The sequence below is a fragment of the Aspergillus heteromorphus genome (assembly GCF_003184545.1).
Source record: "Aspergillus heteromorphus CBS 117.55 chromosome Unknown BO70scaffold_32, whole genome shotgun sequence".
In the NCBI taxonomy this organism is placed as follows: Eukaryota; Fungi; Ascomycota; class Eurotiomycetes; order Eurotiales; family Aspergillaceae; genus Aspergillus; species Aspergillus heteromorphus.
Window position 1 is genome coordinate 203,121 of NW_020290437.1, and position 21,579 is coordinate 224,699.

General features: G+C 52.9%; 7 protein-coding genes and 1 non-coding gene across 8 annotated transcripts; 3 read left to right on the forward strand and 5 right to left on the reverse strand.

Moving 5' to 3' along the window:
* Positions 1-138: 138 nt before the first annotated feature.
* BO70DRAFT_322396 (lipase) lies at positions 139-5,352 on the reverse strand. Its single transcript, XM_025540548.1, has 5 exons — positions 4,862-5,352; positions 4,072-4,786; positions 3,614-4,014; positions 2,601-2,685; positions 139-2,540 (listed from the first exon to the last, which is right to left on the reverse strand). The coding sequence occupies exons 1-5, from the start codon at positions 5,007-5,009 to the stop codon at positions 347-349; spliced, it is 3,543 nt and encodes a 1,180-aa protein (XP_025395708.1). The 5' UTR covers positions 5,010-5,352; the 3' UTR covers positions 139-346.
* Positions 5,353-5,676: 324 nt separating this feature from the next.
* On the forward strand, positions 5,677-6,386 carry BO70DRAFT_365692 (succinate dehydrogenase assembly factor 4). The gene has a single exon (XM_025544134.1). It carries the CDS (start codon positions 5,920-5,922, stop codon positions 6,364-6,366), a length of 447 nt encoding a protein of 148 aa, XP_025395709.1. The 5' UTR covers positions 5,677-5,919; the 3' UTR covers positions 6,367-6,386.
* Positions 6,387-7,075: 689 nt separating this feature from the next.
* Positions 7,076-9,383, forward strand: BO70DRAFT_344085 (methylisocitrate lyase ICL2). Its single transcript, XM_025541447.1, has 6 exons — positions 7,076-7,567; positions 7,633-7,921; positions 7,980-8,392; positions 8,469-8,892; positions 8,988-9,241; positions 9,301-9,383. The coding sequence occupies exons 1-6, from the start codon at positions 7,153-7,155 to the stop codon at positions 9,306-9,308; spliced, it is 1,803 nt and encodes a 600-aa protein (XP_025395710.1). The 5' UTR covers positions 7,076-7,152; the 3' UTR covers positions 9,309-9,383.
* A 187-nt stretch (positions 9,384-9,570) lies between these two features.
* Positions 9,571-12,052, reverse strand: prnC (delta-1-pyrroline-5-carboxylate dehydrogenase prnC). The gene is made up of 4 exons (XM_025544135.1): positions 11,676-12,052; positions 11,509-11,616; positions 11,098-11,459; positions 9,571-11,052 (listed from the first exon to the last, which is right to left on the reverse strand). The coding sequence occupies exons 1-4, from the start codon at positions 11,808-11,810 to the stop codon at positions 9,927-9,929; spliced, it is 1,731 nt and encodes a 576-aa protein (XP_025395711.1). The 5' UTR covers positions 11,811-12,052; the 3' UTR covers positions 9,571-9,926.
* Positions 12,053-12,253: 201 nt separating this feature from the next.
* On the reverse strand, positions 12,254-14,036 carry BO70DRAFT_390029 (lactonase family protein). Its single transcript, XM_025546125.1, has 2 exons — positions 13,393-14,036; positions 12,254-13,336 (listed from the first exon to the last, which is right to left on the reverse strand). The coding sequence occupies exons 1-2, from the start codon at positions 13,782-13,784 to the stop codon at positions 12,514-12,516; spliced, it is 1,215 nt and encodes a 404-aa protein (XP_025395712.1). The 5' UTR covers positions 13,785-14,036; the 3' UTR covers positions 12,254-12,513.
* Positions 14,037-14,415: 379 nt separating this feature from the next.
* BO70DRAFT_322413 (thiamine pyrophosphate-dependent dehydrogenase E1 component subunit alpha) lies at positions 14,416-16,212 on the forward strand. The gene is made up of 5 exons (XM_025540549.1): positions 14,416-14,600; positions 14,679-14,866; positions 14,935-14,996; positions 15,068-15,277; positions 15,340-16,212. Exons 1-5 carry the CDS (start codon positions 14,497-14,499, stop codon positions 16,105-16,107), a joined length of 1,332 nt encoding a protein of 443 aa, XP_025395713.1. The 5' UTR covers positions 14,416-14,496; the 3' UTR covers positions 16,108-16,212.
* BO70DRAFT_344097 (putative DNA repair protein Rad4) lies at positions 16,164-19,859 on the reverse strand. Its single transcript, XM_025541448.1, has 4 exons — positions 19,045-19,859; positions 18,681-18,884; positions 18,282-18,627; positions 16,164-18,232 (listed from the first exon to the last, which is right to left on the reverse strand). Exons 1-4 carry the CDS (start codon positions 19,597-19,599, stop codon positions 16,518-16,520), a joined length of 2,820 nt encoding a protein of 939 aa, XP_025395714.1. The 5' UTR covers positions 19,600-19,859; the 3' UTR covers positions 16,164-16,517.
* A 123-nt stretch (positions 19,860-19,982) lies between these two features.
* BO70DRAFT_t275 lies at positions 19,983-20,109 on the reverse strand. Its single transcript has one exon. It is a non-coding gene; the product is annotated as a tRNA-Pro (tRNA).
* Between the last annotated feature and the right edge of the window lie 1,470 nt (positions 20,110-21,579).

Consider the following 21,579-nt stretch of genomic DNA (forward strand, 5'->3'; position numbering starts at 1 on the left):
ACAAATTATTCATTAGTATGGCATGGCATGGCATGTGCATGCACTATACGTAACTATGACACCTAGTAGTAATTAAGGTAGCTGGAAGGTCTCAATTCTATTTCAAAAAAAAGAAAAAAAAAAAAAAAAAAACAATGTGTGCGTGCGTATATTGTTTCTATCGATCATTGTTGTTACTACACAAAATAAAATCTCATACGCTCATAACCTATCTATCCAAGTACAGCGAAGAGAAGAAAATGGGGTCGTAGGATTCATATTGTCAATGGTGTCGGGTGGGTCTTCCACGCAACCGTTTGCCAGATTAGTATCCCAAACAGGCGAAAGAGTTAGATATAGATAGATACTACGGCGTTCTCGCGCCCTCCCCAATGCCCATCAACCCACCGGCAAGCCCACTCATTCGACGATCAAGCAAGTCCTCCTCACTGGCGAGACTGGTCAGGCTGCGGTTACGCTCGCGCAAGGGGGCGGGACTCCGAGGCTTGGAGATGAACCCCTCGGCGGAAGGAATGCTCAGCTTGGAGGGGACAAGATGTTGTTGTTTTCGGGCGAAACCAGGCCGGAGAGGACGGCCCCGCGAAACGCTTCGGATTCGCTCGTTCTTCGCGTGCATAGCGTCGGGATTTGCGGGGTCCTGGCTGTGATCGATCGGGGCACTGGCGCTTCGGGCCACGGGTGTCAGTGGGGTGAGCTTGCTGATGCCCATTTCCAACGGTTTGTCTTCGTCGGCGGAAGATTCGCCGGTTAGATGGCGGGTGTGGTTTCGGGCGCGGCCGCCGCGAAGAGCGGGCTTGGAGCCTTTGGGTAGTTGGGAGGTGTTGTAGAGGGATTGCAGGAGACTGGAGGACCGTTTGGCGTGGGCGATCTCGAAAAGGTCCTGGATCCACGTCGCGCAGCGATAGATGTGTTTCCAGCTATCTGGGAAGAGCCCGGCCATTTGCATGAACCCGTGGGAGATTCCGGGGAGTAGCGAGACTTCGACATGGTCTTTCTCGTTGAATAAGCGATAGGACCTCTCGAGACCGAGCTCTTGGCGTTCTTGGAATTGGCGGAGCTTGGCCTGTCTTAACCGCCCGGCGAAGATCACGGTGTCGTCAACAAGGGGGTCGCGCTCTCCGGTGATGAAGTATGTTTTGGGGAAATTGGCCAGAAGAGCCTCGGGAGCCAGCGCTGGGGAAAGCAGATAATCCGTGTTGAAGTCGGGACGGTTATGAGGCCCAATGTAGAGAATGATCATTGCTCTCATCATCTCCGGTGTCAGGATCCGATCGCTCACATACGAGATCACTGATGACACGGCTAGTCGAGTGCGAATCTGCTTGGGCTGGTGCTCAGCAACGGCCGCTGCCTCCGCTGCATGGACATCTAGCCTTTGTTGCTGTGCAAGTTTCTTTGAAGCAATGTCACCCAAATTACTTCCCTCCTCATCGGCGTCAGAAAAGGAGTCATGCTGGAAATCTCCAAACGAGGTGCCTGGGGAGGTGTAAGGAGTCAAGCGGTGGTAGTCCATATCCTTCCTACGAAGGACGTTCTCGTTCGTGCGCCGCGTGCTCTTCTCTTGGATTAATGACATCTGTTCCTCTGTCATCCAGCTCTCTATTTTCATGTTCAATGCGGGGTAGGCCAGAACCAGCCCATCTGGTGGCGGAAGCACGTTTTGGCTCTGCCAGTGTGAGGCATCACTGGTGCCAGATTGGAGTATCATCAGCGTGACGCCAGTAGCAAGATTTCCGCCAGCACTGTCGCCTGCAAGAATAACGCTAGGGCGTGTTCGCCCGTTGAGTCCGAGGCAGCGACCCCGGGTGGATACAATAGTATGATACACATCGTAGCATTCGTTCAAAGCGTATGGGTACGGATACTCCGGAGCTTTCTTATAGTCGAGGCTCAAGATCGGAACCTTCGTCTTAGCAGCCCATGCTAGCAGCCGGTCTTCGGAATGGCGAGGGCTCATTGAAACAAATCCACCTCCAGGGATATCCAAGACAACGCAGGTTTGATCCCGTAGCGCGGTTAGAGGGCCATCGAAGTAAAGCCATGCACTGGTCGGCTCGTCGTATATTGACGACGGTGGACGAGGAATTCGGATCGCACGGGGAGGGTATCTGGTGAGTCGTGGGCGTACCAGACTAGCAAGGGTCCAGAGATACGGTGTGGTACTCTTATTCCATGATACACGCATATGCTCCACAGTCAGTGTGGCCCGTACCCGGCGCACTTTCTCGTCCGCCCGCTCTGCTGCGATAATGTAATACCCCGAAAAGACCATGGAGGCAATATCCCTGAGCCATTTTGGCTTGACTCCCATTGCCGTCCAAAAGCCAGCATCTAGCGCTGTGGTGAGCCATGTTGCCCGGAAGAAAGAGCGCGAGTACAGATTTGCCATGGGTTCGGGACACTCAAGACCGACGATCTTCGCAAAGTTGCGGGAGACATAGAGCCAGAGGAAGACGATGACTGTGGTTTGCCAGACGCTCAGCTTTTCCGAAAGGCGGGAGGAGAATCTGCGGACAACAGGAGGGCCATGCTTGTTTCCTCTGCGAAACATTTATTAGCAAACAAAACAGCCAGTATATATGTGGCCAGAATCGACATGCCTGAATAGATATAGCGACCAGAATAGGAATACAGCAAGGACCTGGATCTTGCGGAACTTGGTGGACGGTCTCCCGAGGAGATGGTCTGGATATCCTCCTGCTTAGTTTGGTTGACAACAAACCATCTGTTCGACTTCAGCCTACCTATCATATTCCCGGCCCTTCCAGGGAAATAGAAATCGACAGTCTATAGTAAAAGGAATAGAAATCCATGCAGCGGCGCGATCAGATCGAGCGTGGATAAGGAGAGAGAAGCAATCACACAGAGGTTTCCATGTTGGGTGCGGCGAATGGTATTAACAAAGGAGTACAGATCTAGGAAGGATAAAGAATGTTCGGAAGCAGAGATTCCGTGGAGGAACAGGAAAAGGGCCACGGTCTAGCACGAGAACAATCAAGAGCCCGCAGGACCCGAATTGTGGGATTGTGTGGTGGCCAAGTAACCAATATACAGAGTATGGGGAAGATGGAAATGAGGGCGGAGACGGTTGGCATCCATGGATCAGCAGCCAGGAAATGCATGTGAAACCCCCACCAGGCACTGGCGGGCTGAATGGCTGATCTGGCCATTCTTCTTATTGGGATTATGCGGGCCCACACTGCTGCAACAACCGGGGTAGTGGGGGACTCTAGTCAGAGGACCAGCAGTGATCGCTGACTGCATGGCGGAGGAAGCCAGAAGGAATGAATGACGAGTCGCTGGCATCATCGCGGTCGGCACGGGATCGCCCAGCATCACATGTCAGCCAGCCCCAATCCCGTGACGCCACGAAGTCATGTGAGCCACCTCTTCCATTAGTTAGTATGTGCGAAGCACGAAGTACTTATTTGTTTTGGGTATCTAGCAGCAATACGTGAGTGATGCGCCCGACAGCTCAGCTCAGCTTAGCTCCACTCTGCCTCTCGTCACAGCTTCCGACACCAGTCCCTTCCATGGGCATCCTGCCAATCACAAAGCCAGACCTCAAGCACCATACTGATAAACCCGGCAATGCAGATACCTGCCGAGTCACTGACGGTTGTTGCCCCGAGAGAGAACTCTCGGTCTTCCTTGGGAACTCGGTCCCCGATCTCCGCGAACGTATTAACGTAGACCAGCCCGCCCAACAACCCTTCCCAGAAGACTATGGCAAAAATGATGTACACACTTGGGATGAATCCAATCACGGCGTGCGCGGTCAATACAGCCAGGTTGACAATCTGCAACAAGGAGGGGAGGTACAGATTATGGATGCGAAAAAAAGGGGTGGACGATCGCGAGATGAAGACGCCAACCTGGTAGATCGCGTTGTATGCTGGGTAGAAAGCACGGTAATGCTCAAACGGCGAATCCTCGAGGGCAAAGAGTAGGGTCGGGGAGACCCCTTGGTTGATCGTGTACTCGGCGACATAGACTAATAGGAGCGGAAGCATACTTGGCAATCCAGTAAGCAGATTTGACGTTAGCGTTAGAGCTCAGGCGTATACTTACAACGGAAAGAACAGCCCTTTAGCCCGCTGTAGATTGGCCTTGAAAGCATGCCATCCAATGCCTCCCTCACCATCGTCAGTTTTCTTGGGGCCCTGGCCCAAGCGAAGGGAGGAGCTAAGCAGCCCTTCCGTTTCATCCAGAGGATCATGAGGATCCTCTGCTCTGATTGCACGATATTCGGCGGTTCCTACTCCTGCCAAACGCATCGGCGATCTTGGCAGAATTACAAAGAAACTCATAATCATGATAGCTGGCAAGCAAGCCGACGCCAAAAGCGTTGCCTTGACACTGAATCCCAAGGAGGTAGTGGCTAGCGCATACGCACCGGCACCGACCAGTCCAGCTGCCCCAGTGCCACTGCCCCAGGCAGCCAAGCTGAATGGCCCATAAAAATGCGTCATTCCAAGGAAGCTCAATTCACCTCCTCCGCTGGACAAGCTGGCCAGAATGATGCCCGCAATCTTTGTGGATATTGTACCGCCATCGGTATACGCCGGGCTCAACGCGATGAGGAGCATGCCTGTCGCGGAACAGAAAACAAAGAACATTACCCGGACAGGGTATGGTACGCTCTGGATAAAGTAGGGAGCGACCAGTTTTGTTCCAAACGAGGGGATGACGTCTGCGAGAAGGACAACTCCCTTGGGGACACTAGGCCCGACCAGGTCAAGGGCAGCGGAAAGGATTATAACGTAGAGGACATTGTTTATCAGACCTAGATTGACTCGCATCCTAGGTTAGTGACCCGGGGATGCCTCCATATCAGTTCATGAGTCTACGGACAGCTTACCAAGTAACCAGAATGCGACGCACACTCTGGGGTCAGCGCCATGGAACAATCCACGAAATCGTTCTTGAAGCCGGGACCATGACGAGGTCACCAGGATCCCAGACAGAGACAACATTGATGGTCTGTCTGCTTCAGGAGCTGAAGACATAACCGGGGGTGATAAGGGGATCTGGTTCTAGTACGCTACAAAAGAAATCGTAGTGTAGACACAGGACGAAGTATAGACCATCAGGAGCAATGCAGTCAAGGGGTAGAGCTGCCGGAGTCGAACATGGCGATCATGGAGCTTCTGGGCGGTGAGTTGATGATGATGCTGAAGATGCTGGGGAGATCACCTGGCATCATCACCTGGCTGGAAGCGGGCCTGCCACGTGACAGGTTGCTCCATATGGATGCGATAGGCCGTTCAGATAACAACTCGGACCAACTCCCTATGCGTATCCACCGGATTGCTTCAAAGAACGCAGAGTAAACAATAGCCCCAGCATCTCAGGGCAGCTTAGTCCCAGTACTCCCAAAGGAAGAAGTCCAGACCGCTCGAGGACACTACATCGTACAGAACAGCATCGATGTCGATCTATTGGAAGCCGCACCAGCCACCCACGCATTTGGGCGTCTCCGCCTTCTGAATTAGGACACATACTGGCAGAATTCTTCCCTGTATCATCAGGTCTCACACAATCGCTGCCTGTATATTTAGGCTGCCAATGTTTAGCCTATTCGCATCTTGCACAGAACACACGTTGATATCACCCAGCCTAGACGCACGGTCCCAATCTGAATAGTTAGGCATAGCTTATTTGCGTGCGTCACATATTCAATTTGTCTAACTACCTACTTGTCTACCAGTCTAAAGCACATTGGATTCTACTTTATCAACATCCCAATCAGAAAGGCGGGGGTCAAACCCGACTTGCTCCGTACTGCTCCGTACTGCATGCTATCATTTCATCCCGACATCCGCCGCTCCGCAACTTCTTGCTCCAAACCACCCACATCCCACCGAAGAGAAAAAAGTCCCGATACATCATACCTCTAAACAACGAATAACGGCCACAATGTCCCTCCGCACCCTCCACGCCCTTCGCACGAAACCCACCTTCACTCTCCACCTCCCCACCCGCCTGTTCTCAACAAACACCACGTTCCTTTCAGTTTCCGACAACGCCCCCTTTGGATTCCCCCGCTCCCCCGCCCCCCCGCGTCTCCCCAAGGAAGACCAAGAGATCTTCGAGGAACTTCAACGCAAATCCACCGGCGCATTCAGTACTCCGCGCGTCAATCAATCGCCCGACGCGGAGCCCGCCGCGGCGGCAACGGCAGCGGAGATCAACGCCACAGGCAAGGGGGAGGAGCTCCATCCGGATATAAAAAGCGGACCGAAGCCTGAGTTTGAGGGAGAGAAGAATCCCAAGACAGGGGAGGTGGGGGGACCGAAGAATGAGCCGTTGAGGTGGGGAGCTGAGGGGGATTGGAGTTATGGGGGGAGGGTGACGGATTTTTGAAGTATAGAAGTGGTTTTTTTTTTTTTTTTGCATGGATAGCGCTGGGCATATGGCTTCTTCATGGTGGTTTCTTAAAGAGACCCTCAACCCTCTCCTCTCCTTCATCGGTGATCTTTTATAGTATGAAAGAGATTATGTCAGGCTGATTAGTTAGTCTGCAGTCCTTTATGAAGTTGTGTCAGTCCCTCTTCTTCTCACTTCCCATATTGAAAGCTCTTGAATTGAACATCAATATATCAACCAATATTCTCCCTACTAACCTTCTTACTACATGTCCTGTGTGTATACAGCTCCGTGCGAAGTACTCCGTACAGGCAACGGAAAACGGTGCCTCACCAATGGCCAATCAGAGGTCCCACCTGAGCACCCCGCTTCAACCTAGTGCGCTCGGCTGTCGGCTGGATTGCCCCCTTGGTCAGTTTCACCTTTCAATGGGGGTTGACACAGTTCTCTATGAGTGAGTAGTTTCTAATAGTACCCGGTGGGTAGCTAGCAGTAATGTGCCTGGAGTATACATTACCGAAATTTCCTGTTTGACTCAAAGCATAGTACTCTGTGTATCAATACTAATACCCTATACTCACGTGCTAGACTAAGTAGTACTCTCTCTCGTCGAGAGCGGTTAAGCACGGGCCGACGGGAAAGCCGCCCCCGGACCGAGGCTGGGCGCGCCCCAGCATTATCCCTCCTCACGCTCACCTCCTTCCACCTCACTCTCCTGCCATTACGAAACTCCTTTGTCAACTGCAGTTAACCCCCTATCGGCGGGACTTTCGAATCCAGATCATGCTCCGTTCAGTTTCTCGTCGACTTCCTCGGCGAATCCCCCGTCTCTCGTCGACCGCAGGCGGTCCTGGTCCAGCTTATTGCGCCCTGCGCACCTTCACGCGGATGCCGGCATCACAATCCCCTATTGACCCCGCCACGCCACCCGCACAACTGCCAGGCGATTCCTATCAACTCCTGTCAACGGCTGACAAGACCGGTTCAGCCGAAGATGCTCTATTCGACCAGCAGATCAAGGATGTCGAGGCATGGTGGAAGTCTCCGCGGTTTGAGGGGATCAAGCGTCCCTACTCCGCCGCGGATGTGGTTAGCAAGCGGGGCACTCTGCAACAAACATACCCGAGCTCGTTGATGGCAAGAAAGCTTTTTAATCTGCTGAATGAAAGAGCGGCAGAGGGAAAGCCGGTCCATACAAGTAAGCTGGCTCGCTGGCTACAGTACAGGCCGAGGCCCACATGCTAACTCATTCCCCCTCCCAAGTGGGTGCCATTGACCCGGTTCAGATGACGCAGCAAGCACCAAACCAGGAGGTTCTGTACATTTCCGGCTGGGCTTGCTCCTCTCTCTTGACTACTACCAACGAAGTCTCGCCCGATTTCGGTGACTATCCGTACAATACCGTTCCAAACCAAGTCCAGCGATTGTTCAAGGCCCAGCAACTGCACGATCGGAAACAATGGGATGCTCGGAGAAAGTTGACGCCGGAAGAACGCAAGACCACACCGTACGTTGATTACTTGCGGCCGATTGTGGCGGATGGCGATACAGGGTATGTGCCCCTTCTTGGTACTGGAGGGTAAGGGTAGCTGGTTAATGTCTTACAACAGGCATGGTGGCTTGTCCGCTGTGTTGAAGCTGGCTAAGCTCTTTGCCGAGAACGGGGCTGCTGCTGTCCATTTCGAAGATCAACTTCATGGTGGGAAGAAATGCGGCCACTTGGCAGGCAAAGTGCTTGTACCTATGGGAGAGCACATAAACCGACTGGTTGCGGCCCGCTTCCAATGGGACATGATGGGCGCGGAGAACCTGGTTATTGCTCGGACAGACTCGGAGAGTGGACGCCTAATCAGCAGCGCGATTGACGTGCGCGACCATGAATTCATCCTTGGCGTCACGGAGGACGTCGAGCCCCTGGCCGAGACTTTGCAGGCCATGGAGCGCGAGGGAGCTTCTCCTTCGGAAATCAACACTTACGAGTTGGACTGGGTTAAGGGACATACGCTTGTCACTTTCGACGAAGGTAAGCAGTCTCTCCCACCATTCATTCATTCATTCATCCTAGCGCTATCCATCCTGACTTCCAAACCCCTCAACAGCCGTCGACGCGCACCTCAAAGCAGAAGGCGCCCCTCAGTCCGCCCGGGACGCTTACAAGAAGCGCGTCACCGAGAACCCTGACCTATCCTTCTCACGCCGAAGAGCCCTGGCCAGTGACTACTCCAAGACGCCCGTAGTCTGGTCCTGCGATATTCCCCGCACACGGGAGGGATTCTACCACTACCAGGCCGGCTTCCCGGCCGCCACCAAACGAGCAAGGGTATTTGCGCCTTATGCGGATCTCCTCTGGGTGGAGACAGGCGATCCCGACGTCTCCAAGGCCGCCAACCTAGCCGGCGAGGTGCGCAGCGCCTACCCTGGCAAGAAACTCGTCTACAACCTGAGCCCGTCATTCAACTGGATGGGCCAGGGCTTCGACGAGGCGTCTCTCAAGTCTTTTGTCTGGGATCTGGCTAAACATGGGTACGTTTCATGCAACCAACCAACCTTTTATAACCCCCTCCCCATCCCCCTCGTCAAGCTAATGAATGCATTCTAATCCATCTACGAATATACAGCTTTGTCCTCCAACTCATCTCCCTCGCCGGCCTGCACACAAACGCCACCATCACCACCGAACTATCCCGTGCGTTCAAAGACGAGGGCATGCTCGCTTACGTCCGCATGGTCCAGTCGCGCGAGAAAGAGCTCGGTGTCGATGTCCTGACGCATCAGAAATGGAGCGGTGCTCCGTACATGGATGGCATCTTGGGCGCTATTCAGAGTGGCAGTAGTAGTAGCAGGAGTATGGGGCAGGGGAATACGGAGACTGGTGAGTTTGATTGATTGATTTATTGATTGAAATGTGCGAGATGCTAATTTCTTATGTAGGCTTTTAGGTTGGGCTATGCTAGGCTGGGCGAGGCTGGGCTGGGCTGGGCTGGGCTGGGCTGGTGTAGCGTCCCTGGGGCTTGGGCATCTTGGGTTGTATTGTACATAGTGATTGGTTGAGTTAGGTAGATAATCATTAGGTGATGGAGTCATTAAGCCACAACGTACCTACCTACCTACCTACCTACCTAAAACTGGCAGGTAGTCTTTCCCATACAAACTATAGTGCTTGAAGGCGTCACTACATGAAGAAAAGGAGAGATGTGGTTACAGGTCTGCCAGACAGAACTATCAATATTTTCAACCCGTGATGTAGGTAGGTAGGGAAACAGCTAGATGATTGTTGCAAGCATTATATACGTCTTTCGCTTCATCTCGACCCTTTTCAGGCGCTGGTGCTAAATAGCAGCACCGCACCGCACCAGCATCAACTAAAGAGTTACTGGTATAGTCGATCGACTTGTCCGTTCAGGAAATGTGTTTCAAAGCCAGCTCCTACAGAGGTGGAAGAACATAGGATAATAACAACAAAAAAAAAAGTAGGATTTTTCCATCAAACGCCGAAAATGCAACAAGAACTAAATATGCCATGCAAATGGGGAATAGTGATGCCAACTCATAAAGAGCTAAGCGTTGCTCGGGTACTCCACCTTGTAGGTGGGGATGAACTCCTCCTTGATCGACCGCAGGCTCACGAACCGCGACAGCAGGTTGCCGCTGCCGGCCTTGTCGTTGGTGCCGCTGGCGCGCGCACCACCAAAGGGCTGCTGGCCCACCACGGCACCGGTGCTCTTGCAGTTGATGTAGAAGTTGCCGGCGGTGTTGCGGAGCAGGTCATCCGCCGTCTGGAGGACCTCGCGGTCCTGCGCGAAGATAGATCCGGTCAGAGCGTACTCGCCGGTCTGGTCGATCTTCTCACACATCTTGGCGAAGTCGGCCTCCGTGGCGTCGGGGTAGGTGTGGACGACCAGGACCGGGCCGAACAGCTCGCGCGAGAGTAGAGGGTGGTCCGGGTTGGAGGTGCGATAGACGGTCGGCTGGATGTACCAGCCCTTGGAGGAGTCGTAGGTTCCACCGGCCACCAGCTCCAGCTCGGGGTCGTTCTTGGCCTCATCAATGACCTTGGACAGCTTGTTGAAGGAGGCCTCGTGGATGACAGGGCCGCAGAAGTTGGTGAAGTCGGTGGGCTCGCCGACCTTGAGACTCTTAGTCTCGGCCGCGACCTGCGCGAGGAACTCGTCGGCAATGGACGCCGCGACGTAGGCGCGGGAAGTGGCACTGCACTTCTGGCCCTGGAACTCAAATGCACCGCGCACGGTCTGCACAGCTGCGTTGCGGACATCCGCCGACTTGTGCACCAGGTGGAAGTTCTTACCGCCCGTCTCGCCGACGATGCGGGGGTAGCTGCGGTACTTGCCCTCGGCCACGCCGTTGGCAATCTGGCCGTACAGGCTGCGGAACACGGCCGTGCTGCCGGTGAAGTGGAGGGCCGCGAAGTCGGGGTGGTCGAGGACCGTGTTGGTCACCTCCGCCGCATCGCCGGGGACGAACTGGATGACGTTCTTGGGCAGACCGGCCTCAAGCAGGATCTGGTGGACGAGCCAGTTGGAGGCAATGGCGGACGGAGACGGCTTCCAGACAACGACGTTACCCATCAGGGCCGGGGCGCCAGCCAAGTTACCGCCAATGGCGGTGAAGTTGAAGGGGCTGATGGCGTAGACGAATCCCTCCAGGGGGCGGTATTCCACGCGGCTGGTCTGGTTAGTGTTGTCATTGAAGCAGTTGGGAGCTACTCACTTCCACACGCCCGGAGCATGGTGAGCGGGCTGCTGAGCATACAACTCCTCGGCGTACTTGACTCCGAAGCGGAAGAAATCGCACAGCTCCGCAGCGGAGTCGATCTCAGCCTGCCAGGCATTCTTGCCCTGGCCGTGCATGGTCAGCGCCATGATGTCGTAGCGGTACTTGGTCGCGATCAGGTCGGCCGCCTTGAGGAAGATGCTGGCACGGTCGGCGAAGGAGGTGGCGGCCCACGACTTGCGCGCAGCGAGGGCAGAGTCGATGGCGGTCTTGACGTCGGCGATGGAGGCGTTGGCGTAGGTGGCCACGGGGGCGTGGGAGGAGGGGTTGCTCTGGGTTTCGGACTGGGCGCTCTTGATCTGCTGAGAGTTAGAGCTGGTTTGTCGCGGACCAATTCCGTTGTCTAACCTCCTGTCCGGCAATCACCAAGGGCACGCTAAGGGGAGCACTCTGCTTGGTCTTGAGGAGGGCCTCCTCGAGGGCCTTGCGGTCGGGAGATCCGGGGGCGTAGTGTTTCTGCGAGCATGAGCATGAGCATGAGATAATTGAAGCGACCAATAGATGAGGATACTCACGTTGGGCTCGTTGTCAATGCGAGGCACCTTGAAGGTCGCGTAGGAACCCATGGCACGGACGCTGGGGCGAACGAGACTGGGAGAGGGGCACTTTAGGGACAGGCCCCGGGCACGCAGGAGGAATGAGGACTGCATGATGGATGTGCTTCTGGGTGTAATGGTGAATGAAGCGAAATCCGAGGGAATCACAGAAGAGAAGGGAGTGAGGAGAGAAGAGAGGAGTGAGGAGAAAGACGGGCGCGCGGGGAAGCTCCGATGATATAGTCCGGCCGATGAGAGGCCGCTTACTGCCGGTCGGTTAGTCAGCTGGGTGTGAGGAGTCTGCTTTTAAGACTGGCGGTGCATCCGGGGCCAATGATCCGGTGGGAGAATGCAAGTTATCCGGTGAGGAGAATTATTGTTGTCAAACCGTCGAAGGAAGACTACGTAGAAAGCAGCTATCTCTTTCTCTATCAGTACGACCGCCGGCAGGATCCCGGTGGGGCCACCAGCGACCGGGCCGGACTCGCCTGCCACTAGCCGGCCATCTTCCTGGCTAGATAGATAACAGTGCTACTCTACTGCAACCACGGTTCACACAACACACTACTTATATTGATGATTGAGGGACATGCCAGACATACGCTGTCTCGACTAACCAAAGGTGGCCGAAGTCATTCTACACATCCGGCTGATTTGGAGAAAAAAAATAATAACGAAAGACACAAGCATATGAGTATCTTTCTTCTCGATGCCATTGTATCTGTCTCGCCAGAGTTGATCGGAGTCGAAGCTACATGACGGGGTTCTGCAGCGGCCAGGTTGGAGAACAGTTCCTATGAGCCAACCCGATAATAGCCTATTCATCCCACACAACACTGCTCAGTCCCTGAGCTGTACCAACCTGACCAGGATCTCCGATTTTTAAGCTAGCAACTTCCTCTCCCAGTTCACCGCTGGCGGGGTCTCTCGCTACAATGGCGACATTTGAAGAGGCCTGGTCGCCAACAGCAACCAGGTCCCCGGCCTTGTTTATCACAAGTGTGCGAGGAACAGTACCGTACGAAGACGTGAGATCTCTGAAGGCGACTGTGCCATTAGACGAGCGATCCAGAGTCGCAATGGAGTCATTTGGCGGGAAGCCATGATCGGTGCGAATTGACACATATAGGTAGTCGCCTGCTTGGCGGATTTCGGACAAAGTGGCTCCTTCCGGGAGCTGTCCTTCGGGATACGGCACAAATGACTGGATTTCTTTGAAAGAGAGACAGCCATCTGGTGTGTAGGAGACGGTGAATGCCTTCAGGTGCCCATCTAGCTCATTGACGGTATATAGGAAGACATCGTCTTGCTTCCGGGTCTTTAGTTGACTGGTGAGTATGGGATGGCTATTCTCCCAGAAAAGACCGTGTCGGGGCCCACTGCCGGCCGGGAAAGTGAGATCGGAACAGTGGCTGTCGAGTTCGCCTGTTGTGTTGTTGATTGCATACACGCGAACGAGGTCTGCGCCTAGGTCGGGGGCGAGGATGAAGGACCCTGAGGGATCAAGGAAGACTTGGTGCGGATGCGGCGCATCCTGTTGTGGTTCTTGACCGGGTTGAGAGAGGTTGTAGTGGAAGACTTGAAGGGTCTCCGAATTGGAATCCAGGGGAAGGCGAAATGTAGACACTGCGGAACCAGTGCTGGGACAAATTAGGGCCCTATGCGCATGAGAGAGACACTGGGATAAAAAACATACTAATGAGCTATCGCCAGGTATCTGGCACCATCGTCACCATTATAGATGACACTATCCACACCACCACCAGGCGCCGTGGCTGTGGTAATGTCTGTCAGGGTACCGTCCTGACCAGCAGCAAGGGAGGTCACGGATCCATCAATCGAAGCATCGCCAGTTTCATCGGAACAGTATAGGATTCGTGAGGTAGAGTCAAAGGTTAGCCAGCTGGGCATGGAGCCGCAGGTCTCTAGCGAGCTGGCAAGACTGAGCAGGTAGGAGCCATTGTTGTCGCGATCGAGGGAGAGGGTGGAGACGGTGCCGCTATAATGGGTGGCATAAAGGTTGGTTGCTGTCGCCAGTGACAGCCATGCTAGACATGCCAGTACACTGTGGTTGAAGCACAAAAACATATTGAGGTGTCAGTTGATGCTGTCTTCGTAGTTGTGGTTCCTGCGGATGGGGTAAATAAACGGGGAGGCAAGGATGGGGAGCTGGATGGAATGGATCTGCATTCTGCAGGTGAGTTGTTCCAGGTCGTGCAGAAGCTCAACCTCTAGGTATGCGGTAGGTCAGGCAGGCTTCTTCCCTTTTGCACATGCCACTAGACCATTGTAGCTTGGCTGTCCTTGCGAGGGACCAAGGTCTAGGTAAGTATCTTGTATGATCTCATGTTAATAGGTATTGTGCACAGGGCACTGGCCATCAGAACTGCAGACTCGGGGCTCCCTGATACCTTTGAGCCTGACATGTGATATGTATTATTGTTCATTCTGGACCAACAATACTCTCAGGGCCGGATCCAAACAAAGAGAGGAAGAAGGAACTGACGTGTCACCTGACCGCGTCTTCCCGATCGGGTAATGCATCAACCAGACGAGCAACCCGAGCAACCCAAGCAAACCAGACAAACCTTATCGGCTATCGGCGGGGGGATAAGAGCAACCGACGTCAGGGCCGAGGCCAGCCCCGACGCCAACCGGGTCTCCTCCGCATTCCCCAGAAACACCCGAGAGGAGGGGGGGGTTATCAACCTCCCTTCCTCTCACTCGACCTCGAGGGGGAAGGCATTCTTGCGACCTGAAGATTCAGGTCCGACTCTTTGTTGCAGCCCACATTTTGACAATGTCGTCAAGTCTTTGGAGGCCTGTATCTCGTTTTTCGCGACCGCTATCCAAGCTCCCTCGCCGATGGAGTGGTTCCATCTCCCAGCGCCCTGGATCGGACCGGTAGGATCGATTTCTCCGCATCAATCCCGCCCAAGCTCATGAGGCCTGGCTGGCTGGCTGACTGACTGACGGAAACAGAGTCCGATTTCCAGGTGCGATCAATAGCAAGTTCACCACCGACATGACCTTCGTCAACCCCGCCAACGCACCCAACATCCCCACCTACCGCGTGATGGACTCGGACGGCGTCCTGGTCGACAAGTCTCGGAAGTCGATTGACGTGCCAAAAGAGGAGATCTTGACATGGTACAAGAACATGTTGACTGGTGGGTTGGCGTCAGAAGCATTCTCCTCCAGCTTTCGTCCTGGTTCTCTGACGGAAGCTACTGCCTAGTGAGCGTCATGGACGTGATAATGTTCGAGGCGCAACGGCAAGGTCGCTTGAGCTTCTACATGGTATGTACATCCTACATCCCGACACTCCGAGCATCAGTCTCGCTCGCGATCGACCACTCACTTTCCTCAAGGTCTCCGCGGGAGAAGAGGGCATCAGTGTCGGATCAGCCGCCGCATTGACGCCGGACGACGTGGTATTTGCCCAGTATCGCGAGACAGGGGTGTTCCAACAGCGAGGCTTCGCGCTGAAAGATTTCATGAACCAACTGTTTGCCAACCGGTATGACAACGGCCGAGGCCGCAACATGCCCGTCCATTACGGATGCAACTATCCTCGAACCGTGAGTATTCCTCCTTTCCAGCAGCCCCGATCCCCATCCCAATCTGACCAACCCAACACCAGCACACCATCTCCTCAACCCTAGCTACCCAAATCCCCCAATCCTCCGGAGCAGCCTATGCCCTGAAACTCCAACGGCTTCAAAACCCCGACACCCCACCCCGGATAGTAGCCTGCTACTTCGGCGAAGGCGCCGCCAGCGAGGGCGACTTCCACGCGGGGCTAAACATCGCCGCGACGCGATCGTGCCCCATCGTCTTCATCTGCCGAAACAACGGGTTCGCGATCTCAACACCCACGCTGGAGCAATACCGGGGCGACGGGATCGCCAGCCGTGGACTCGGGTACGGGATCGACACGATTCGCGTCGACGGTAACGACATCTTCGCCGTATACGAGGCGATGCGAAAGGCACGGAACATCGCGCTGCAGGACGGCGGCAAGCCTGTGCTGATCGAGGCGATGAGCTACCGCGTCTCGCACCACAGCACCAGCGACGACAGTTTCGCGTATCGCGCCCGCGTCGAAGTCGAGGACTGGAAGCGACGCGATAACCCGATCATCCGGCTGCGGAAATGGCTGGAGAATGAAGGGCTGTGGAACGAGGATCTCGAGCGCGATACCCGCGATCAGCTGCGCAAGGCCGTGTTGAAGGAATTCGGGGATGCCGAGCGCGAAAAGAAACCGCCGCTTCGCGAGGCGTTCGGCGGCGTGTATGAGGAAGTCACTGAGGAAGCTGAGGCGCAAATGAAGGAGCTCAAGCGTATTCTTGAAACTTATCCCGAGGAGTACGATCTTCGTCAGTTTGATGAGGGAATTAATGGTCTGTGAGGTTAGTTGGCCTTGTGATTGGATGTCTCCCACCCAGCGTATAAAAGCCGAGTTTTGCAAAGAATTAGCGTACGTACAGAACAGACACAGGACAAGATACTGTTTATGGAATGCAAAATACATAAGTTCTTTCATAACAGTCGCTCCCCCCATATCCCCAAATGGGTCCCGAACGACCGTTCACAGCCCTATGTACACTGGACACTGGACACTGGACACTTTGCAATACAGCAAATATCATACGTACACCGAAATCATTTCCAAGTTGAGAAAACCAAGATGAATGACCCCGTTGCCTACAACCGGACACTGCTAGAGCTAGCTAGCTACCAAATGCATCCGTTTTAGAAAATCCCGGATACTCCTCATATCCACAAAAGAACTGATAACCAATGGCCAGTGACCTAATCTCACATTAACCAGTCAGGGATCGCATCTTCATCTTCCGGGTCCTGCGACAACAAAGAAGCTTCGTCGCTATGGTAAGATTTCTGGCTATTGGACTCAGGGGACGAAGTATGCGGGTTTGGAGCAGTCGGGGGCGGGTGAGATTCCAATATTGTGGGAGCATCATCCTCATTGATAGAAGCATCTTCCGCGCGATTCTCAACTTGTGGTGATATAGGGCCAGGATCCTGGTTCGCGTATCCTGGCTCAATGCCTTGGGTTGAGCTCGTCTGACTTGATTTCTCGGTCGTAGGCACGACAACAAGCGTGTATTGTTGGGGCTCTGCTGGACGAATTCTATGTTCTGGTTTGGGCCACTCTGTAGGATGGGGTAAGGGCGTTTGATGTTCACTTTCTTCCGGAATAAATCCTCCTCCTCCGAATTCATCCTCAGCTACAGATGCCGAGGTCTCTATGTCCATGTATCCTTGGCGTGAATTCTTTATATCCAGGGTCGCAGGCGGGCTTATTGTCCCTTGGCCCGGCTCAGGGATAAATCCGCCACCAGCTTCCGATGAGTCCTCATAGTCTTTCGTGCTTATATCAGGGCTCGCTTCGTCACTGACATGCTCCCCTTCCACCATGTACCCTTTCACTCGTTCTGCAATGCGCAGTCTGAGCAGGAAATGCTTCCATGCTTGCAAAGCTTCGGCCGACTTCTTCTCTAGCTTGGCTTGCAACTTTTCGCTTTCAAGGCAGTCTAAGACTTCTTCAAGTGCCTCCCGGTACTCAGTAGCAATGACGACCCCCTGGAATACAGCTGTACCATGGCGGCCCTTGAAGCTGAACCCAGTAACGGCTGCTGAATAGTCAATAGCAAGGATTCTAGCAGCATGTGCAGCATCGGGGTGGGTGATATGAACGCCACCCGGCGGTACCATGCTAGGTACGTAGACGTCCAAGTTGCCGTAAACGTTTTTGGGTACTTTCCCGCCAACGACAGGCGGCGGTTCATAAATTCTGGTCTGGAAGAAAGCGTACAAGGGTGTTTCTGCAACATCCTCCCCCTGCTCATAATCGTCAAATCCTCCAGCTTGGGGCTTTCTTGAAGGAACGCGCTTTAGCGGTTGCTCGCCAGTTTTAAGGTCCCGTCCCAGGCGATACCATTTATCTGCACTGCGAAGAGCATGGACATCAGACCGGCGATATACGGCTTCCAGGGCCTGGTTCTTTGATCCTGTTTTACCAGTGCCGACCTGACCAATCACCCGCTTCGGAAAGACAACCTCGTTCCGGCGAAGATGCCGCTCGATCGCATAGATGGGGTGGTTTTTAAAGTCCTGGATATTCCGAGGCATGGGCTCCGAGGCAGTCTTTGAAGTAAGTTCACTAATCTCCAGCTGATCCCGATCCTCCAGGAATGGTTTCTCGTAAAAGTAGAGCGCTTTATTCCACCAATTTGGGCCGTTCTTGATGCTCTCGATTCGAAATTTTCGGGTCTTCGCATTGAATGCCTTTGTATAACGCCGAGTAACATCCCTAGCAGAAGCGTCGTCCTCGAATGCCACCACATAACTCATAAGGTTATAAGAATCACTACTTGGGGGTTCGAACTTAAAGGATTTGGCGAGTGACTTGGTTACCAAAGGATCAACGGGTATCCATTTTTGGGTTGCTTCATTCAATGCCTCAACCCAGAAGACGGGATATGATGATTCTCGAATGCTGTTATGTGGCCCTTCGAACATTAGCCCCATTCTAAAAGTGGGAATGCATACAAAACTTACTGCTAGTGGGTGTTTCGGCTCGTCGTGGTGCTCCGAACTGTGGCCGACCAAGCCTTCGCGTATTTGAGCGTGGCGCTGTATTTGTTTGTCCAGGGACTGGTCCTTTGGGTGAATCCGGCAAAATCGGAGCGTCGTGTGCAGTAGGAGTGGAAGGAATGGTATTTTTTGTTGTGCCTGAGAAGGGAAGTGGTTGCAAAGAGCAGACAAGCCTTGCTTCTATAGCCACAGATCGAAGCAGTGCACAAAATAATTGAGCACCAAAGTCTCGCGACCCTTGCATTATTTTTGCCTGTTCGCAGAAATCTTGGCGTGACAGGAAGACTTCTGCATCCGTTATGATGGATTCCTAGGTGATAATGTTAGACATGCTATGCTTGATGCCAGACATGGTTATAATACCGCTCGTTGTTTCAAGGATTGTGGATTATCTGCCCAAAAAGGCCGCTTCAAGCCTGGCTTTGTTATTCTAAACCTCCTGTTGAATATATCACTAGCTTGGTTTAGCCCGTCGATAAATGATGTTGATCTGGTGTATTGCGGCTTGTTTTCAGGTGGATGTATAAGTGAGATTATTTGTTTTGGCAGCATCTTTTTCAGAAAGCCCTATATATGAGTCAGATGGCTATAACCTCATGAGCTCTGCTCATCTACAATGGAATTCATTTCCCTTGCTCTCTTTTCTCTGCCAGGGCCTCCATTTCCCCAGGCACCTTTCGTACTGGACAGAGAAAACATATAAATAGCCGACATAGAAAGAACTAACCTGTAATTCCTCATCATTGCACCAAAGGTTACGTATCTGTACATGGCGCAAAAGACAAAGCAGATGAACCTTGTGGATATCTAATCGCATTCGCCTCTCTGCGGCTGTGATTGCCCTTCGTCGTGGGACTACATTGCGCTTTGGATCCAGATGTCCATCCAAGGTGACCTGGATCGTTGAATTGTCTGTTTGATCATTATATGACGGTTGTTGGATATCCACCTCCTCCCATTCCATGTCCGATTCTTCGGACGACGATGTTAGCGAATCATACACCGTCTGGACATGGCGTGCCTCAGAACTACTTTCCTCTGCTGCAGAGGCGACTTCTTCGCTAATAGGCTGGGGGTCATGTGTGGGTTTCCGGGTGGCAGCTCTCCTCTTCTTTAGCGGGCGTTCATTCTCGGACCCGGGTGGCTCCCGGGATTGGACCTCAGCCAGCATCTCCTGGTATACTGCTGGTATTTCTTCGGCTGGGTCATTGTGCCGCCTCCGCTGTGGGTGCGTTGCAGCTAGATTCCTTCTAGAACGGGTGGATGGAGTTCGACTCGCCATGGCGAATTTCTGTCTGGAGGAGGCCCGGTTCCACAGCAATCATGCAGTCCGAGCATCTTGCGGTACTAGACCTAGGAATTCTTGCTCAGTTGTTTCTCGACTGGTCCGCGGAAGTCGCGTTGTCGCTGATGACGCTGAGTCTTGCACGTGACTGTTATGTTTGCCCTGTTTGGGGGTGTTGGGTGCCGGAGGCAGCAAAAAATAACAGAATCCGTACGATTGCGTCATAGGTTTCTGTTCGTTGAGAAAATGGAAAATAGGGTAGTGGGGGGGAGGAGTCATGGAATAAAGAAAAAAAATACAGACCGCTAGCTAGGTAGTTGTGTACGTACTACGTACGTACGATGAGCAAAAAGAAAACAAAAAAGTGATTCTCGGATATGGGCCCGAACCGCGATTCGAACGCGGGACCTCTCGCATTTCTTAACAGGTGTCAAGTACATCTACTAGTAAATAGTAGGGGAGGATACCTTTCCCGAAGCGAGAATCATACCACTAGACCATCCGGGCATTTGTTATTGTTTGGTCAAAAGTATTACTACATGAGCCAAAGACCAAGGTTTGATCATCGCTCACTTTTAATCCACTCTACTCAAACCAGACCATAGGCAATTCCCCAAGCTTCACACCTATAGACTAAATATTTGCCTAAAGGCTTTATGAGTATCAGTCGCAATGCTCTAAGCTATGTGTAAAGCTAAATACCCACCCTATTGTTGTAAGGAAATGATTGTTATGTTTTGTGACTATATATATTGTAGTATTCGGGTAGTTACTATATAGTAGAATAGCGCAATATCAAAAGATGGAATTCACAACTAGTAGTACGCGCAATCCACTTCGCAGAAGTGTAGATCTTCATAGTACTTAGGCATTACAAAGCTCCCCCTAGGTCCGCCAATTAAGCTGGAAGTGGGGTTGGGAGCGCCTGCAGGCCATATGTCTCTCGCGCCTTCACTATTCTGCCTAGAAGCCAGCGAACTGCAACATGAGTTATTTTCGACAGTGCTCTATCTTCCCCCCCTCCCTACCCCCCGAATTTCTCACTCCCTGAAGCACCCCGGTAGTAGTGACATCACAGGCCTTTGACCAGACACTTTGCAGGCCGCACACCTCGTCTCTTGGACTGAAATTATGAACACGGCTCCACACTAAATCTCTCCCCTACAAGTTATGTACGTTTTAAACACAACTCTTACTTACCTCGACATTAACTCTCAAAAGAGTCTGTCGCAAGCGCCGAAGAATCTTGCTTCCTTTCCTCGTTCTCAACCTTAATAATATGGTTTTCTATAAGCCGATTACTGCTGTCGCGCTATTTTCATTCAATCGCCTGAAATTCGGCTAGTATCTTCTGGGTTACTGCCGGATATTACCTCGCCTGGTTCATTGTGCAGTTTCCAAGGGGCTTTTTATTCCTACTAACGTGACTAGTCCAGGAGCGTGCAGGGTGGGCAGTTAATAAAGGCTGCTGGCTACATATCAGTAGTGGTCTCATATGCCATGCGCATTTACCCATGCAGTAAAATCACTGGAACTTCAGATAGGAATAATCCTATGGCCGAGGCAGTGTGCACGAGTATATACGTACATGGCAATATACACTATTGTCAACTGAAGGAGAGAGTGGTGATTAGGGGGCAATGATTCAGGTCCAGCTCATTCTTGACCTGGGGAAGGAGGCTCTCAGGAATGGAGACTATTCGGGCTTCCCGGGAGGATGACCCTCCGCCCAGTGTTGATGTGATCACAACATGCATTGTACCACTACGGAGTAAGAACTACGATACTGCTTTTACCGAATTGAAGTACCGAGCCTTGTTGGACATAGTATAGAATCTGGCTCATGCATCTGGCGCGGACTAACTGGTGAATTAACCTAAGTAGGTATCTTGGCAATTCATTACCACCATCCTTAGCTCCATGGTGTATACTAATCGTCTTAGCTACCTATCTACCATTTGCAATGATTCTTTAATG

Excerpts from the sequence above, each read along its gene's own strand:
- BO70DRAFT_322396 (XM_025540548.1), bottom strand. The coding sequence starts at position 5,009 with ATGTCTTCAGCTCCTGAAGCAGACAGACCATCAATGTTGTCTCTGTCT. Across the intron at positions 4,015-4,071 it reads AAAGGGCTGTTCTTTCCGTT|TATGCTTCCGCTCCTATTAG; the intron begins GTAAGTATACGC and ends TGGATTGCCAAG. Across the intron at positions 2,686-3,613 it reads TCTCGGGGCAACAACCGTCA|ACCATCTCCTCGGGAGACCG; the intron begins GTGACTCGGCAG and ends GAGGATATCCAG.
- BO70DRAFT_365692 (XM_025544134.1), top strand. The coding sequence starts at position 5,920 with ATGTCCCTCCGCACCCTCCACGCCCTTCGCACGAAACCCACCTTCACT.
- BO70DRAFT_344085 (XM_025541447.1), top strand. The coding sequence starts at position 7,153 with ATGCTCCGTTCAGTTTCTCGTCGACTTCCTCGGCGAATCCCCCGTCTC. Across the intron at positions 7,922-7,979 it reads GTGGCGGATGGCGATACAGG|GCATGGTGGCTTGTCCGCTG; the intron begins GTATGTGCCCCT and ends GTCTTACAACAG. Across the intron at positions 8,393-8,468 it reads GCTTGTCACTTTCGACGAAG|CCGTCGACGCGCACCTCAAA; the intron begins GTAAGCAGTCTC and ends ACCCCTCAACAG.
- prnC (XM_025544135.1), bottom strand. The coding sequence starts at position 11,810 with ATGCAGTCCTCATTCCTCCTGCGTGCCCGGGGCCTGTCCCTAAAGTGC. Across the intron at positions 11,460-11,508 it reads TGGTGATTGCCGGACAGGAG|ATCAAGAGCGCCCAGTCCGA; the intron begins GTTAGACAACGG and ends AACTCTCAGCAG. Across the intron at positions 11,053-11,097 it reads CATGCTCCGGGCGTGTGGAA|CCGCGTGGAATACCGCCCCC; the intron begins GTGAGTAGCTCC and ends TAACCAGACCAG.
- BO70DRAFT_390029 (XM_025546125.1), bottom strand. The coding sequence starts at position 13,784 with ATGTTTTTGTGCTTCAACCACAGTGTACTGGCATGTCTAGCATGGCTG. Across the intron at positions 13,337-13,392 it reads TACCTGGCGATAGCTCATTA|CACTGGTTCCGCAGTGTCTA; the intron begins GTATGTTTTTTA and ends AATTTGTCCCAG.
- BO70DRAFT_322413 (XM_025540549.1), top strand. The coding sequence starts at position 14,497 with ATGTCGTCAAGTCTTTGGAGGCCTGTATCTCGTTTTTCGCGACCGCTA. Across the intron at positions 14,601-14,678 it reads CAGCGCCCTGGATCGGACCG|AGTCCGATTTCCAGGTGCGA; the intron begins GTAGGATCGATT and ends TGACGGAAACAG. Across the intron at positions 14,997-15,067 it reads GTCGCTTGAGCTTCTACATG|GTCTCCGCGGGAGAAGAGGG; the intron begins GTATGTACATCC and ends ACTTTCCTCAAG.
- BO70DRAFT_344097 (XM_025541448.1), bottom strand. The coding sequence starts at position 19,599 with ATGGCGAGTCGAACTCCATCCACCCGTTCTAGAAGGAATCTAGCTGCA. Across the intron at positions 18,885-19,044 it reads GCAATGATGAGGAATTACAG|GGCTTTCTGAAAAAGATGCT; the intron begins GTTAGTTCTTTC and ends ACTCATATATAG. Across the intron at positions 18,233-18,281 it reads AGCCGAAACACCCACTAGCA|GGCCACATAACAGCATTCGA; the intron begins GTAAGTTTTGTA and ends TAATGTTCGAAG.